This window comes from Gobius niger, assembly GCF_951799975.1.
Source record: "Gobius niger genome assembly, chromosome: 20".
NCBI classification, from domain to species: Eukaryota; Metazoa; Chordata; class Actinopteri; order Gobiiformes; family Gobiidae; genus Gobius; species Gobius niger.
This window is the reverse complement of record NC_136871.1, coordinates 15,854,008-15,872,945: the sequence shown is the minus strand read 5'-3', so window position 1 is coordinate 15,872,945 and position 18,938 is coordinate 15,854,008. Positions and strand designations below refer to the sequence as shown.

Sequence of the window (18,938 nt, the reverse complement as noted above, 5' to 3'; positions counted from 1 at the left end):
CGGTAAGTCCTTGGTTCTTACAGTGGTACTTACAGTGGAAATGACACTGGTAATTCTAGAGACTTGTTTTGGTTCTTACAGTGGTACATACGGTGGTAATTACAGTGGTAATTCTAGGGACTTATTGTGGTACTTAAAGGACACTATAGTGAGAATTACAAGTTATGTACTTCTAGATACAGTGGTAGCAGGTTGTACTTCTTGTTATCCCTAATGCTGTTTTATGTTGTTTTATAGTCACACAATCCTAGAATTTACTTCTATATGTAGAAGTACCACATTTACTACCTATGAATTGCTGCTGTAGTATCCTTGAATTACCAATAAGTACCATAGATGTATCACTGTAACTACTAGAAACTATCATTTAAAGTACCAAAGTAAATAGAAGTGACCTTTATTGCTAAGAGTTACCATCTCTTAGTAATGAGAGATACAGTGGTAACTCTGTGTCTGCCTACCCCCAAACCCTAATTACTAGTAATTATGACTTTTAGTTCCACAATAATAACCTAGAATTACCACTGTAAATACTAGTACTTACCACTGTAATTACCACTGCAATTACCACTGTAAGTAACACTGTCATTACTAGTAATTGCCACTATAAGTACCACGGACTTACCGACCCGTAATGTAAAGTGTTGCCGATTTTTCTATAGATAAATATTGTCGACTGGAGTACAGGACTCCTCACTCTTCAGATGTAAGCATGGTAACACACAAGCTAGGCCTATTCATACTCTGTCCACTGAAGGCAGGGGTCAGGACTGCCATAATCAAACCTATTCCTTGTTTACATTAATGGACAAATGGACTACGCAGGAGCAGCTGGGCTTTGTTAATGTAAGTGGGACGTAGCGACTGAGTTTCACATCCAGAACAAAGATTTTTTTATTTAATTTAGTGAAACTGCTTCCAAAAGAAATAGGTGCGGCCATGGAGTGGGCAGAGTATAAATAGCATAATGTGTGATTTGCTGTGATTTTTTCTTTCTTTCTGTGGAAAACAGTGCAATCTAGTCTCAATAAAATGCCTTTAATTCAATTGGTGTTATGTAGAATTTGTGACCATGCCTAATTTACTCTACATGCCCCTGTCAAATAGATTATTAATTGAAAAGATGCACCTGAATAAGCAGTTGTCCCTAAAAGACAATCAAATCAATCTTGTCGGAAGTTTCTTTATTCAGTCTCATTACATTTCCACCTCAAAGCTTGGAAACATTATTAAAGCAAAGTAAATGATCTCGATCTAACTAGAAGCTACATTATTCATCATTATTATATTATACGCTGCTCAATAGAATATAAATTCAACTCCATCATATGAGCCTTGAGCGGGGTGCTTGAGAAGTGTCTGTATAGTGCATGGCCGTCCTGTCATGTGAAAGATGTCAGTGAATTCAAAGTGAATATATGTGGTGTGTTAGCTGATATGCCATGTTTGAATGCAAGCCATACTCTGTGGGATCAGTGATTTAAAGTTAAGGTTACACAAGGTGACACTGTCTGTGCAAATACTTACCGGGCATTAGAGCTTATCAGTGCAGATCATTTGTGCTAAAGTGGTGTTTACGTGGTGGCGCTGAGGGCTACAGGAGGGAAATGAGCACAAGTGCCCACCCATTGAAGGCAAATGAGAACATTGTGCACCTCAGTGAAACTAAATGAGCCTCTTCATAGACAACAGAAAATGCTAACAGCAGCATTATGGGCTGGGAATGTCTCTAAACAGAACCAGGATGATATGGTGCTAACATCAGTACACTTATCACGGCTCTTATGGCTCTTCTATGACGCAATAAACCTATAGCCGGAGGCAGCAAGCACCAGGCGCGTTCTTACGTCTAAACTGAGCTGCTCCGCTGCTATTTTTCATGAAAGCATTCAAGGGACAACTCCTACTGTATGTCATCAGTTTCTGTTTGTTGAAGGCTCTGTCAAACCCAAGTAAAACATGATATTGTATTGTTCAATCTTCCAGTTATTTTTAGCTGTGCATAAGAGAACTGGAAGTATTTTGTCAACACTCTTCACTTTTAAAGGGACTATTCATAAGTTTAATCACAAATAAATATATACAAATTTAAAATGTCTTCCTCACACATGCTCCAGCAATGCCCTGGTGAGAAGAATGAGCCCTGGCCTCTTAACTGCGATTGCCTCTATATGCCTGTAAATTCACTTGAATAGAGAGTGCCACAAGCAAACAGCGAAATGACGTCATGCGCCACGTCTTCTCTATACTGAAGCCACCAAGCGAGAGGTAACTTTAAGGATGTATTACTTCCAAAGAAAACCCCGGCTTCAAGCACCGGCAAAACTCCAGCCCAGACCCCAACTAAGAAAAAGAAACAAAGAGTTTATTGAAGTGCGACAAAAAAGGTGAAAGTCTGCTCGGCGTGGGCAAAGAACCTGAGTAAACATCGGAAAATGTTGAGAGAATCACTGGGTAGAACAAAAGACCCGCAGTTGGCGTCATTTTTGCTTGAATGGTAATAAATTATTACTAAATACGTGGGGGAAAAGTGTTGTTGATACTTCAAAACAGCAGTGTCAGTGCATGATTTGTACAAACTTCACTGAAACAAGCCATAAAATAATTTGAAGTTACACAACTAGGTGATCTAATAGTTTTATACAGACAAGTTGTGTAGTATTAGTAGCAGACTAGTAGTGTTAGTAAAAACAGTAATTGCGCTGTACCTACAAAACATTTGAGTGGTAACAGTGGTAATGGTGCTGTATTTTCAACGGCACAAATAATGCTCCTAATGTTAGCTTTTCTTGGCCGCAAAATAAGAGTGACTGTTCACAGATTTAGAAGAAGTGAAGCGACTACAAAAAGAAAACACTGGACACGTGGTGTTTACAAGCATAGTTTACAAGCTAGCTATGCTAACTTAACTGGGCCCAGGGAACTGAAGAGACGATTTTAGCTTTAGTAGTATTTCTACCATTTCTATTCTTTTATTATTACCATTAGGCCTATGTTTACGCATACAAAGTATATGAGTATTTTTTTTCCTCCTTCAAACGTCTCTAATTCGTTTCTCTGTATTATTTGGCTTCGTCACTCGATTCAGTATCACATCTTGGAAAATATACACTCAAATTGATTTGGTTTATATAGAGGTCATGCCTGCAAATCTGTAAACCTGTTGACCAGATTAGTCCTTTTAATGTAATTAATTAATTATATTATATTGATGTTTTATGGATTGATTTCATTTGCCTTTTTGAAAATTTTATGTGAAGCACTTTGAATTGCCTTGTGCACGAATCTAGTGTGGAACCTTCCTTGCAACTTGAGGTTCATGGTCAGGAGGACAGAGCTGGAAGATTGTGCTATTGTGGAAAAAATAAATATGAAACTTCACCACCTTTATATAATTTAATAAAGATATAAATAAAGATTATATGTAGCTCCTGTGTTTGTGATGCAGTTCAGGTAATCCTCAACTGGCAACCATCGGATTCTTAACATGAAATCTAGGCAAAGTGTGGCGCCTTTTGCATTTGAGTCGCCAAGTGGAGCACTCTGTCCCATGAAGATAAAAAGGTTGTTTGGTTAAGGCACAAGATTTGAAGCTGGCACAAGTTACTTTTTACCTCTAAATTTACTCAGAGGTATAAAGAATCTCAAATGAAGTGTGAGGTGGTGATAATCTCATGTTCTCAGGGCTTTTTTAGAAGCTTCTCCACAGGAAAAGCGCGGTATTGACAGGAGTGTGTCTGCGTGTGCGAGCTGGAACCCGGCTCACTGTTTTGAATGACAAATCACTAGAAAGCCTCAGACATGGAGGAGTTTTTTTTTTCCGTCGAGTTAGACCGCGTCCTGTCTCCTTCTGTTTATCACGTAAGCACAAACACAGCACTAACATTACTCGTTAGGGCCCATGTGGGGGATGAATAAAACATGCGGCTCCTTTTTTCAAATTAGCAGCAGTATATCAGCTTGGTTGACGCCCCCGCAAGCAATTTCACTTAATTAACGCGCTTATGTTTTCTGAATGCTTCCCGTAGAGAGCATCCCCGTGTCTGTCATACACAAATAATTACTGAACCGCTCGGAGACGAGTTGCTTGTGTGGGAAGCAAAAACAAAAAAGAGATTGACAAACAGCGAAGCCTCATCTGTGCCTTTTTTCCAGCATGGATTTTGAAGGAAAACTGGAGGATGTGATTATTTTGGATGTGTTTTGCTCCACATTGTGACGAACTGCAAAACTAGGAGAGAGTTCTTCTGCCGTGCTCGAACGATTTTCAAAGCGGCATTTGGTTTCTTGCAGGGAAGCCCAGCTTAATACATCTAAAATACAATATATTATAGACACAATACATGTTTTCTTATATCATATGTAGATAGTAAGCCATATTCCAATCCTCAATTTCACCCATTAGAACAGATATCCAATCCAATCCAATCCACTTTATTTGTATAAAGTGGATTTAACCAACAAAAATGTTTCCAAAGTGCTGCACATGAGATCCTAAAAACAGATACAGATATCTCCCCAAATCTTAAGCAAAAATGTCCTTGCTTTAGAGCAGTACTAAGTAATTTACCTTAATAAATCCTTTCCAGAGTCTCTCTGGGAGTAATACAAGTGTTAATGGGATGATTGCGGGGTCATTCATCTCCCCCTGGTGTCTCTGGCCAAAAAAACGCAATTGCAACTTCCCAGCACCAGGTCGGAGGCGCAACACACACCAATTGAATCACGGAGAAGCTAACAGGCTAACTGTTACACAAAAATCCACTGTGTACAATATCCCTCTCTCCCTTTGTCTTTTCTGTCAGCGTAGTATTTACACTCACGGACACTTAATGAGTAAAAACAAAAAAACAAAAAAACGCTCTTCCACGGGCACAAAGACCAGACAGGTACGTATCAACTCGTCTAAACTCAAGTAAGAACATATCACAGTATGGAAGAATTGTGTGCCCTCAGTCACGCAAAAAGACCAAAGACATTGTTAGCATTTGGCCTCTTCCAATGTATTCCTATAGCTCCAAATGGGGTGAAGTTAGAGGCTACCAAGATCTTCCAAGGGCGCACACAAAGACAGGTACATATAAACTCGTCGAAGCTCAGGTAAGAACATATCTCAGTGTGTAAAAATGGTGGCCTGTTCCTTTAATATAGAAGCTGTGGTTACGTGTAAGACCTGAGGTGAGTATAAAAATGACCAACTTGCATCGAGTCCCTTTAAGGAAGTGAAAGCTGATCTCTGACAGCCGGCAAAATGGCTTTAGAATTATTTTTGTTCATTTTTGTTTGGGACAACTTCACAGGTCTCCATTATTTTTGATGAATATTGGGAGAAGCGACTCACATGGCAGAAAACAGTGAAAGTAGAACCAAACTAAGTCATAGTAGTTCAAAAGGTCAAATTTCAGATTGCTTTTGTAAAATAATAGTTTAGTGGTGAAGGTGTTCTTTGGTGTTTAGGGAGCAAAAACCTGTGAGAGAAAAGACAAACTGAGGCTGCAACATAATGATCTATTTACCACACATTGCCTCTACACAGCCGTTGCTTGAAAAGTGATCATTGTAGTCTCATGAGCATATTGTTTGGAATAAAAAAATCTGGTTAAAAACAAAACAATCATGCACTCACAGGTAGATTATCAATGTAACTTCTTGGGCATGTTATCTCACCTGTGACAGTAGCTTTGTTCTGTTCCATGTACTATGTCTGTATTTCTCTTCTGTCAATTAATGTTTCTTTACCCGCCCTAGGACAACAAATGTAATTTAGCTATTATGCTAATTCTGGAACATTTACATTGAGGCTTGCTGCTGATGTGTTGATTAATGTGCACTGTCCTAATTTAAATAAATACATAAAAAAGGACTTGAAACCAAGGACAGTACACAGGCTAACCAGTGTCTGTATTATGCAGTATTTAGCATTGCTGAGACGGCGTTGTTTTCAAAGTAACTTTCTGGAACAAGCCTGACGACACTCCTATTGTAGGATTAAAGTGTAAGTGCAACTGTGTGTCTCATCAACACTAGATATGTTAACTGTGGTGTGAATCTCACATTCAATCAGGAAGAAAAAAGAAAAACCTCGAATGAAGCAGGAGACCTTTCACAGAGAACAACCTATAATCAGCCCATCATGCAATATCTATACCACAGATCTTCAATATTTGTTCCCCTTTAATATACAATGTCCTCTCCTGTGTCCCGTCGCTCACACACACTGAGCTGTTTACGGAATTTGGACTGGAAAAACAAGACATTGCTGCTCATCGCACCACATCATGCGGTGCTCGCACGCTCCGGGGCATAAAAGAGAGGGTGCCTTTCAAAGCAGTTCCCAATAACATTTCACATAAAAGACAGCACTTTGAGATTCAAGCCACACATGCAGCACTGTGGAAAGTGGGCCAGCTGCACCCTGTCAGACCACTATAGGGCCATCACAGTCCCTCAAACATCTCCACACAGCTATACGTCCATCCGACACAAACGCTTTTGCTTCATACACAGGTATCTAGGGCACTTTTCGTTTCATCTTTCTGATTAGGTTGCTATGCTGCCATTGTAACACCACTAACTTTTCCACTGTTAGAGCAACAAATAAATGATGTAGACCAAGGTTGCCAGGTTTCAATGTTGAAACCCACTCAACAGCAACTCAAAACACTTAATATCACAACGGGATGGGCGGGTTGAGATTTGTTAAGAAAAGCCTCAGAGAAGAGTGGTGGAATGTCCTCAACTCAAACAACCTGGTCCAGCTGATATGACAATTTCCACTACGATGGAAAATTCCTATGTCCATTCGAACAAAATGTCAATGACAAAAATACTTACAGTTCTGACGGTCAGCTCTGGAGGGTTGTCATTGATGTCCGTGATAGAGATGAGAGCTGTGGCCGTGTTGGACAAACCAAAGTTCAGGTTGCCCTCCATGTCCGTGGCCTGTACAATGATGGTGTACTGGGAGACTTTCTGTAAAGACAATAATGATAATGCATAGTAACTGATAAGAAAAATATACAATGCACATTAAAATGACAGTAAAAGTCTTTCTTGCTGCACAAAGATTGACGGCAGCAGTGAGAAGAAAATGTCTGTAAAATGCCTATTCATTAACATCTTAAAGGCTTTTGTTCCATAGAAGAGGTCTACTGGTAGGGCTGGGAAATGAATGGAATTTTGTCAGATCAAGCCCAGGAAATCATAAGCAGGAAGGAGCGTGCGACAGCAATGAAGAGGATCTGGTGAAATTAAAGGGGGGGTAATTGTGCAAAATCGACTTTTTCAAGCTTTACATTATGTTATTATGTCACTCCCTCATTAAAAACATGCCTGAAGTGTTGCCTTGGCACATTCACGTATTTTTGAGTAATCTGTAAAAACTCTGATGGCAGCCATTTTAGGGACAGCCTTGCCTGAGTCCTCCTAGAAACGCCCCCACCTCCTGGAGACGCCTCCGAGCTTTCGTCACCAGCCGAGTAACCAACCACTGCTCCTCAGCAGAACCCCCTCCCCACTGATGCCACAGACAGCGTGTGGAGGGGGCGTGTCGGAAAGGGTCAGAGGTTCTTAAAGAGACAGGGGCCTATTTCAAGACATTTGCAAGAGCGTTTGAGAGCAATTTTATACAAGGCAGTTATTCTAATTTACTGCATTTACAGACCAACAGAAGGTTTCATCATCATTGTAGTGTGCTATAGACTAATGTGCTATAGACTAATGTGCAAAACAGAAACTCAAGAGGAACCGTCAGAGGATCAGGACGTGTGCACTCAGACGAAAAGTTTCACATTCAAAGAGGAAATCTATCATAAAGAGTGGATTAACTGGACTTCTGACAGTGAATTGTAAGTTTGAGTCATCTCTTATGCTTTTAAATGCACTGTTTGCTAGTATTTCTTTATGGACATGCTGTATTAAGTTGTTAGGGCTAAACTCCTTGAAGTCGTGGCCTTGTGAGGCGCCTGCACAGTACACACTCACTGTCAGCTTCTGACAGTGTTCAGACATTTCCACTTTTTTTGCGGCTCCTTTGCAGATGTTTGTGTGTTTGTTTGGTGCGGGGGCAGGTGAGGGGTGAGATGGGGATGTTGTACTGTGAGGTTTAGAGGTGCTAGCTTGTCTTTGCCTCTGCAGCAAGACAGAGTTAGCGCGCAGTTTCGAGTCCGACCGCAGCGTCTGTTTACTTACTGGTGCAGGAAAGGCCAATACTGGGGAAAATGTTTGTAATTATTGTTTTTCCCCCAAATCACCCAGCCCTATCATCATTCATTTTAGAGAAGTCCCCACAGTCTATATGAAAACCCAACACAATATCGCAGAAAGACAAGAAATACAACTGGAGGCATTGGTTTATTTACAGGTGAAAGGCAGAGGCAGACTGTCTGTTGAAGACTGTCTCTCTGTAGAATAACTTAGTGTGGTTTCCCATGTGGGCGATAATAGACAGTGGACAGTCACAGGCAGCAGAATAGACAATTCTGTACTACCACAAAATACGTATCATTTTATATTATTCTGTTTTTTACTTGACCAGACTCACAGGTCTCGTTATGGATTGTAGTACCAGTGCAGTGTTCACAGAAAGAAGGTGTGTTCCCTGGCCTGGAGTGGCGTTTGCATGTTCTCCCCATGTCTGCACCGGTTTCCTCTGGGTGCTCCCCTACCACTTAAGATATATACAATAGGTTCCCCTTTGAGAAAAAGAGATAAGCAATGATATCCTGGATAGTTTTTATCTTGTAGCTTTTATCCAGACACTTTGGACACAGCTTAATCCAGTGCATCAGCATTGTGTCTATGTGTTCATTCATGCTAACAATGTAAGCCTCTCACTTGTTCCTAATCCACTTGTCTCATTATGTCAGTGTTTAGGGAGGCAAAGCAAGACGGGAATGTGTGTCAAGGACAGGCCAACGTTCAGTGCACCCATTCATTTACACATCTTTGGCACACGATGGAGGCAAGTGTAAACAGACAATACATAAAAATATGTGTTAAAATTCATGTTATATTTAAAGACCCTTCAGAAATATGAATGTATAGTGTAATACTGAAAGTGGGAAGAAAGTAAGGTAACTTTTGCACTTACATCATTTTCATTGTTCTGGACAAAAGTGTTATCTTTTTACTGTATGGTACAGGAAAAAAGTTTACAAAAAAAAAAAAGACAAGTCCAAACTTAGTCGGCTGCGTGTCTCTTCTTCAATAGAAGAATTTGAGATGGGAATCAATAATATCAGTGTTAAAAGCAACTCGAATACATAAAGCAAGGGACCAAGATTTAATAAGGCCACACTTCAATTTTATGAGTATATAAAAGTAAAGTAAAAGGAAAACATTTTTTTTTCTGTTTTCATTTAATTGGTATAGCCAGTGTGACCTTTTCATAAAAATCTGAAATTGCTTCCTGCTAACGCAATCCACTCCTCTGTACAGTCAATAGACACCAAGGACAACTCAGGCGGAGATCTTTCAGGTAAAGAAGCCGTTATTGCTTCCTGCGCCGGTGCAAGCTTTTGCTTTTTGATTCATTTCTAGCATTTCTCCCCTTTCTTTCCAGGCAGCTCGTTGTGTCCTCGACCACTGAGCCGCTTTTGATCTGCTTCTATATCTCTCATAATATCTGCTTTCAATGTCTACCATGTACATCTTTCTGTCTCTGGGACTTTTCTTTCTATCTCTTTGTCTCTCTCTCTGTCAAGGCAGCGGCTCGCTGTTCAAAGAGTCCAACTCATATAAAACCATTTACAACACCACTAGAGTTGAAGTCATTATGAAGAGCTGCGACAAGTTAATCTGCTCCCCAAACGTTTATTAATGAAAACTCGATAGCGGCTGGCCTTTATTTGATTCATAATTAGATATCAATAACATCTCCCTTCACAGAGTGCCTTAGTAAACAGATTCTGTATTGAATGCTTCTCCCTGCACGCTCATTTAAAAGCTTGTTGTGTACAATCAATCTGCAAAAAGCGGTAGATTGCTTCATGAAGCTAATAGTCTAAACTGAAAAAAAACAAGCTATGAGTTAACTCGGACAGCATGTGGGGTGCGGATTCAAGTGGTCAGCTGTATAAGGATGTAATTCAACCCCAGACCTATAGCTGGAACTACCTGCAGCACAATGACTGAGCGGTTTGCATGTTCTCCGTGTCTGGATAGGTTTCCCCTGGATGATCCGGTTTCCTCCATCAACCAATGGCCACTGATTTATAACCATGACGCTAGATGCCGGCATTGTCCGCCATTACTTTATTACCTCCATATGTGGGCGGCAAAATGAGCTAGTTTTCCATCAGAAAGCATTGCGCTTCACAGATGTTTTAAGCCAAAGCCTGGTTTCTAATTTTTTGGAACTTTCTACAGCCAGATATTCCTCCTGTGATAATGCTGGGTTAGTTACAATTAAAGAAACCAGGCTGTTTTTTGAAAGGTACATTTTTGACTCTGTGGTAGCCTCTGCAATCCACTATGCTCCCGTGTGCTGGGCCCCGGGCAGCACAGAGCGGGACAAGAACAGACTGAACAACTTGGTCAGAAGGGCCAGCTCTGTCCTGGGCTGCCCCCTGGACTGTGGAGGAGGTGAGGTACAGGAGGGTATTAGCCAAACTCACCTCCATCATGGACAACACCTCCCACCCACTGTACGGGACTGTAGAGTAGCTGAGCAACTCTTTCAGTAGTAGACTGAGACACCCTCAGTGCAAGAAGGGGCACTTCTTAATCCCCACTGCTGTTAGACTGTACAAGACAGTAAAGTAACATGTGCAATAACCCCCTTGCAAAACTACACGCAATATTCTCTGTATCAGCACCACTTGTTGACAACCCGCACTAGGACTGCAAACTTTGCATGCTGACCTTGATTCTACTTTTTGTAGTCTGTTCTAATTTTTATTCTTAAGATTTCTGCTTTTACTCATTGTACATAAGATACCTCTTTTTTTTTTTATATATATATTTAACTGTTTGCACATTTTCTGTCAATTTTGCACACCCTGAGTGATCTTATTAAGTGTAGAATGTAACAAGTTGAGAAATTAACTTGTGAGCTCAATGGATCAAGGATTATCTTATCTCATTTTATCTTTTGAAAATCTTGTATACTAATGAGGGCCGGACTTTGATTGACAGTTGGTTAGCATGAGAGCTAATGGCGCGGGCGCGGTTACGGCCGAACTACACATCACACGAGGGCCGAGTCTACTGTGAAGATCCCGCTCTTATGCCTTTATAGAAACATGCTATGTCAGAGCAGGGTTGGGGAGTCGAAATCCTCCACAGATTCCCTCTCCAACGTGACTTTTATGGCAAACGGGGAGGAGTGAGGACTCTATTATTTATTATGTCTCTGCCTTCAACCCCAAACCCAAACCATATACAGTACAGTAAAACCAGCTAGGTCTTAACAAAATGTAGCTCAATGTCTGTAGAGAGTTTTATGCAGCACTCCTGCCAGGTTGCCCTATTAGCATTAAAGGATGCGCCACAGGCCGAGGTTACATTTCACCCTTAACCGAGTCATTGGTGAAGGTGTTAAAGTAGCTGGTTCTGGCTTGGGGCAGCATCCCTGACAATACACAAACACAAATCATTGCAATCAACAAGGGAAACAACCATTAAACGTCTTTTACAATATGTTGCTATTAGACTCCAAAATTGGCAAGAGACCGTTCCTTTCACCCAACCACGCTCACCCGCAGCCAGATGCAATCTACGAGAACTAAAACGCAATCCCTGCTAACACCTGTGCAACAACTACTGCCAACAGCTGTTTTTTTGTATTTCTCAAAATTAGGCACCTTATTGTCCGAGAGTCTACAAGAGAAAAACAGCTTGGGGCTAGCGATGTTTGCTGTGAGTGAACAAGTCAAGCCAAAAATAGGACAGGTACAAGTTGACTCCATGCTGCTGCTGAAGCTGTTTCCAAGCTCCAGCGAGAGTAAAATGGAAAGAAATAAGTGTTCAGGGCATGTCAAACAAGCCAATGAAGGGACGGAGTGAGTTAAACCAGGCCGGGCTGACTGGGCATGTCTACTCGGTGCTAAGAGGGGGCGGCGCGGCCACAGCACTCGCATGTGTACGGTGCAGTGTCCTGGCAGTCACAGTCATTAGCTTGTCACTTACAATCTGTCTCGGCTAATGTGCTCCTTACTGCCGCTCCCTGACCGCCTTTCGCTTTAGTTTTGCGAAGTCCCCACAGCACTGAATGAATGTTGTTTGTTGCAGTGTTCAATTGCTAATTTCACAGAGGCTGGTTAAAATATTGTGCTTATCTTTTTGTGTCTGATATAGCAAGGACCCAATCCTTTTATGCAGAACGTATTTGGATGATATGCTCGAAACTCAATTAAGCCTTTCTCCCTCTCTCTTTTGAGTCTGTGATGTTTGAAGGGTAAAAAAAAAATGTAAAATGTTTTCAAAAGACAGCCTTGCGTTGGAGTAATCCTGTTTTCTCTGGTGCTGGCCTTCTTAGACCTCACAACGCTTCATTCTACGCATCTGCCGGATCAATCCAAAAGCCCTTTACATCCAGTCCGCTCTTATTGCTACATCTACAAATCTGTGCACATCTTCTTTTTTTTTTTTGCCACAAATGCCTCACAGCTCCCACGTCAAATTCAGACATTTTACAACAACTTCTAATGAAGTAAACCAGCTTTTTCTCTTGGTTTCTTCATTTATTTCTTATGGTGTCGGTGTAGTATTTACACTGGGATATAGGCGCAATAAGCTTCTGCCTGTTCCATTTCAGATGTAGATGTAGAAATATTTCCTCTCTCTATCTTGAAAATGTTTAACCTCTTTACCCCCCCCCCCCCCGCCTGAACTGAGAAAATGAAGGCCTACAAAACTGATGATGGCTTTTTTGTCGCATTGTTTTTGTTGCTTTTTTGTGGCTTCTTCATCACTTTTGTTGCTGCCTTTCTGTCGTGTTTTTGTCACCTTGTTGTTGCGTTATTGCTGCTTTTCTAGCACGTTTTTGTTGCTCTTTTGTTGCTTTTTGGTGGCTTTTTCATCGCTCTTTTTGTTGCTTTTCTGTCGTGTTTTTCGTCACAATTTTGTCACGCTTTTTTGTCACATTGCATATTCATCCTTATTATTTTGACGCTTTTAGATTTGCATAAAGACAGACTGGAGAAAATGTGCTCGGTTCAGGTGGGCGTTAAGAGGTTAAATGCCAGAATAAATTCAATCTGAATCTTGTATTTATAGAAAAATGTTGTTCCCTGTGGTCCTTCCAAAAAAAAACCTCCCAATAAACCCAAAACTATCGATGAACACAAGGCAAGAACGGTAAACCAATGAGAATCAGTCCAGTCACGTAAAGAATGGAAAGACAACCTTAACAATAACAATCAGTATGGCACAAAAGTGAGAGGAATATTATCTAATGCTCTTCATTGAAATATTTGAACTATTTTCTCCAATGACTTTGATAATTAAAGTGAAATGAAAGGAAGAAGAAAGTGACAAGTACTTTACATGGATTTCCATTTTCTGTCAGTTGTCACTAAATAATCTTAATTCTTCCTTCAATAATGCTGCGCATATTTTGTCAACAGTCAGTCAGTTCTCAAAGTGAACAAATAGTGACGTTCACGTTCTTTACAAAACATTTAGTCTGAACCAGTGCTTGATTTGTAAATTTGTATTCTCAGGAACACTTTTGGTCTCATGTGATGGATTCGGGGAACAGGCCAAAACATTTGCCGAAACACTAGGGCTGAAAGATATATCGTTATCGTACCGATATCGAGATATGAACATTCAAGATATTAATATCGAACAAGCAACGATATATCGCTATCGTATTGATATTGAGATAGGAACATTCAAAACATTCAAACCGAAAAAAGCAAGAAACAATATAGATTTTCATCAATAAAACTGCACTCCTTATTATGTTTCCATTTTACTGAAAAGTGCTAACCCAGAGTTATGTCGTATCGTATCGATATCGAGATGTCCTACGAAACACTCATTAAACACCATTATATCAGATCAATTTTTTGCCGGTTTCCCCTAAATATTTCCCTGATCCTTTACTCTGAAAAACTGTAAATTGGGGGAATGCGTTCCCCCAAACGGGAGATCAAATTAAGCACTAGTCTGAACATATTCCTTAGGCTCCGTCTGCATTTACAGCAGCGGCCTCAGCGGGGGAGCCACACATGAATGAGTGATCTGCCTCCTATGGAAACAACACACATTTTCATTGATTGATGTGGTGGAGCCTATTCTGTCAACTATGAGCTTTGTTGATTTGCTGTATTTTCATGCACAAAAACTCACTGCTCGTGCGCTGGACTTACTGACTCACAGCTCACATTGCTCCAGTGGACATGCTCAAAACGTGCTCCTACTCAATTGGAGTAATTGGCTCTGTTGTAAACAAGAGTGCAACACACACAGGTAGCACTTGCACGACATAATTAATTATAGCGTTTTTCTACGTAAAACGCACCAATGCAGACTTGGCTGAAAGCTATTTTCATTTGTAGTGATTATCAATTCATATGGTAATATAGACTGAGCATGTGATTAAAAGGGAACTTCTCAGGTTGAAAATTTAACTAAACATCTTTCACCAATCCTTGAACCTACAGTATATAGAGAATTTGGGAATAAAATCCTGTCATTTTTTATTTTAATTTTTTTAATCAAGAAGAATTGTGACCTTGTATCTGTTGTACAATGCTTGATGCTATAGTTTGCTGTGTTCACTGTGTCTTACAAGCGCCTGGTTGCTTTCCTTGTCAGTAATTATTATTATCGGATTGATTTTACAGTGCAAATAACATCAATCTGGAATCATTCCCATTTATTTATTTATTCATTTATTTATTCATTTATTTATGCATCAGGGATGATGCAATCAACATAGCTACAATTCAGGTTTAAAGCTGATGCGACGCATAAAGAGCTTCTAGCTGGTGCTGATTCACAGCTCATGTTCCTGGTATTTTCAATTAATCGTGAGGAAGATTCTGCATTTACTGCTCTGATTGGATCAAGAGCACCTTGTTTTAGCTGCAAATGATTTGTGCTTTTAAATGTGTTGTTTTCCGGTGTCATTAACTTGCTAACATTATCGATAAATGTGGTCTATGCAAAACCCACTGTCTTACTGCAATTCTTACGGACAGCGCGGTAACGAAGGAAGGTCCTGGGTTCGATTCTCACCTGGACGGGGCCTTTAGGTGTGGAGTTTGCATGTTCTCCCCATGTAATTAAAGCTCTTCTACTTCTGCCACATGATTGGCTAGTGCCACCAGTGGTTTGGATTCAAACATGTCAGCACAAGCAGAACAAGATGGATTCTGCATTTCTATTATTGTGGGCTGTTACTTAAAAGTTCAGGGAGATCTTATGGAAAATAAAACAACACATCTAAAAGCACAATAAACAAATATTATCAAGAAACAATCAAATCGTTGAACCTTCATTGAAGTAAAGGCGCACCATCTCAGATAAACACTGAGTGGGTTTGAATGATTAATTATTGAATGTGATGTTGTATGAGCTGTTGCAGCCGTGTAATTTCCTGTAAAGGATCAATAAAGAATCTGTCTATGGAGTCTATAGTCTAAGCAGCATCTAAAAGCAGTTAACATCCACCACAATGGCATCAAAACACCTTTGTCAGAAACCAGCTCCTCTCCTCTGTTGGGCAGCTGCCTGGCCCCTCAAACCCCTCTGCTCACACACCTTTGAGTTTATACAACCCGGCGCCTATTCAGGATTCTGCTGCCATGCCTTTATCCTATGTCCTTGAGACGGCCCAGACAGTGCATCCCAATCGATGGCTTGCTCACCCAGTTCAATGCCAAGCTGGCTGGAGAGTAGCACTGGAACACTTTTGGCGAGCGTCCATTGGAATGCTCCAGTGCAGAGCCTCGCGGGAGATGGAGACAGCCTGGGGTAATGAAAGACAAGAGCACTGCCTGCCAGAGACACACAGAGACTGGACAAAAGGGGACATCCAAGCCAGCTGGGCCCATGGACAACTGCTCAACAGGCATCAAGGTAAGCTGCAACTCCAACTTACGTAATGTTGGTGTAAGGCTGGTGGAGCAATGGCCGTGGTCGTATTGATAAGCAACATATATTACAGTACGCAGTTTCCGTTTTGCCACGCCAAGGGCATGAATATATGAATCAGGCGCTCTAACATGGCCCTATAGTGGCAGCCAGAATTGAATATCAACCTACTAATCTCTACATCATGTCACAGCATAAGCCGGACACACCTCCACTGCTATAAAACAATATGACGATTGTGAGTCTGTGTATGTATATCGCTGCCAGGCCGGAGACGTGAGGTGAAGCAGGGACAGGCTCGGCAGACTGTGGGTAAAGCGGTGTAATTGGGTATTCAGTGGAGTCAGAGGCAAATGCTAACAGGCTATAACCTCTGCACACCCGCTGGCCTGCTCCACTCCAGAGGTTCGCCTCACCTCTTAATTAGTGCATGAATATTGTAATTGCAGTGAGATGAGCTAAAAAGGGGAGCCAATATGCAGAAGAAAAGTTTTAAGGTGCAAGTCTGCGCCGTAGTGTGCAGCGGAGCAAAAAGGTCCCTTTTCTCTAGTCGTAGCTTTAGGTTTAAAAATCCTGCTTTCAATCCTGCTTTGGCCTTCGTGTGTCCAAAGCATTTCAAAACATATATTTTAAAGTATGTAAGATGCCAATAAATGCACCCTATAGTGCTATATTCTTGCACTATAAACACAGCAACAAAGATCTTGTTAGCATTTGGCCTCTCCCAGTATATTCCAACAGCTCCAAACGGGGTGCAGTTAGAAGCGACCCCGCTCTTCCACGGGCACGCACAAAGACCAGACAGGTTCGCATCAACTCGTCTAAGCTCAGGTAAGAACATATCTCTGTATGGAAAAACGGTGGCCTGTTCCTTTAAACCAGGGGTAATCAAATGATTTTCTTGTAGCAGAGTGAACATTTTGGTAATATAAATCTACATTGCAATTAATTCGCACAGCGGTCCGCCCTCTTCATGTCTCAACTCTGTCTCGCTATGAACTCTGTGAAGCTTCTACTCTGAATGAACAATGGGGATGTGTGAGAGCTAGAAACACATTTAGGCTACATCCATACAAAGACAAAACATGTATAGTTAGAAATATATAATAAAAATGTTCTCTACAGACACAGAGCCAGCTCAGTAATATGCTGGCCTGTGTGTGGTGCTGTGACACGACCACCAATAATAGAACAAGATCGTAGATAGCACATGAGCAGTAAACTTTTTGGAAAGCATGAATGATGAATAATAAAGAAACGGCTTCATGGATTTACAATCTACAGAAAAGACGAGGAGGTGAAGACGAAGAACTGTATTGTCACAGACACAGGGAGAACATGCAAACTCTCTACAGAAAGGAACCTGGGACCTTCAAGCTATGAGGCAAGAGCACGAACCACTCAGTCACCATGCCGTGGTACTTATTCTTAACATGTCACGCGACTAAAGCAGAAATACTGTCAGTGAATGTACTTTTACTGTCAGTCCAAAAACACAGACTGAATGGTTTTACTCAAGCGCAGAGGAGCTGAGTAAATCTCATTAGGTCAGAAGATAACATACCATAACATTTTAGTAAACAATAGAACTGGCGTTTTGAGATCTTTCCACTCTAGGACCTAGTTTGGAAAGTGTTTGTTTACAGACTCCCAAAACGGCAGTTTCATATGGATGATACGCTGGATTGATGGAATATTTTTGCGTTGAGTCCTGAGCTTGACTTCGTGTGGGCAGAGCCTTAGATGATCAACCTCCAACTTTAGTGGGTTTTTTCAGGTAGTGCAGCTGAAATGGAATAGAATTGGAATATAAGTAATCCTAAACAATCGTCTTTTAGTTTTTAGTTTATTTTAAATAGCCCTGTGCTGCCTACACATGTGCTCAGAGTGCCTGAAGACAAAACCTATTCCCACGCAAATTTGGTAGTCTACAAAAAACCCTACAGCATGCTCAGATACAACTCAGACGCAATGCATCAACAATCATTACATTGTATGACCCCAACTTACTGATTATTTTTGACATTTCTTTAAATTACAATGGAAAGCAACCACCGAGTATCTTGCACCTGTCTCATGTGCATTATCATGTACAAACATAAAACTTAAAGCAGCACACAAACAGACAGATCTCTCTCTGACTCTGTGCTGTGGAGCATGTACATTTGCATATGTCCGCACAGCTGCAGGTGGGTGAGCTCCCAGGTGTGTCCCAGTTTTAGCAGGACGATCAGAGACAGGTGGGACCAGGTAGATTAATGAGTTGTCCCTTGCTTTTGTCAGTGGCTGCTGCTGGGCCAGGCCTGCACCCATTGCACACATTTACATTGGGCTCCTCCCGAAAGCCATTTGTACACAAAAGGAAGGTATGGTTGAGCAGTGTGTATTCAGAGAGGTATGTAGGTAAGTGGCCAAGTGTTAAACATCTATCAGAAACAAACAGTAAGTGAATAGTTAGGGGCATTTAGAAAAATAAATGTGACAGCTCCATCACTTATTAACTCACTCAAGATACCAAATAGAATCGTTCTTGTACGGTTCATCAATAGGAATATGAAATATATTTTTTTACACATAGAGTAAACCAAGAACATACTGTATCAGCAAACCGTAATGAAAGAAACCAGTTATTTCTGTAGGATTTGCCTTACAGTGACTGAATAGTAGTGTAATAGTTGTGTTCTGTAAAACAGTCACCTGATGCAGCTGTGTATCAACAAATGCTGACCCTGCGTGACCTGCCCATTAGTCGAAAATAATGATGGAAGATGGAAGATACGCTCTCCGAACATGTGCCAGCACAGATGTGTGGGAAGGCAACCAGCCCACAATCCACATGCATGCGTTTTACAAACAATACAGCAAACTGAAAATAATAATACCATGATAAA

At 40.9% G+C, this 18,938-nt stretch overlaps 1 protein-coding gene across 2 annotated transcripts in view; it reads right to left on the bottom strand.

Annotated features, from left to right (window-relative positions):
• Positions 1-18,938, bottom strand: part of cdh4 (cadherin 4, type 1, R-cadherin (retinal)) — a 268,278-nt gene that overhangs the window by 27,214 nt on the left and 222,126 nt on the right. For both annotated transcript variants that reach the window (XM_079578250.1, XM_079578251.1), the window contains exon 9: positions 6,835-6,972. In XM_079578250.1, coding sequence (XP_079434376.1) covers positions 6,835-6,972 — 138 coding nt within the window. The remainder of the gene's footprint in view (positions 1-6,834; positions 6,973-18,938) is intronic.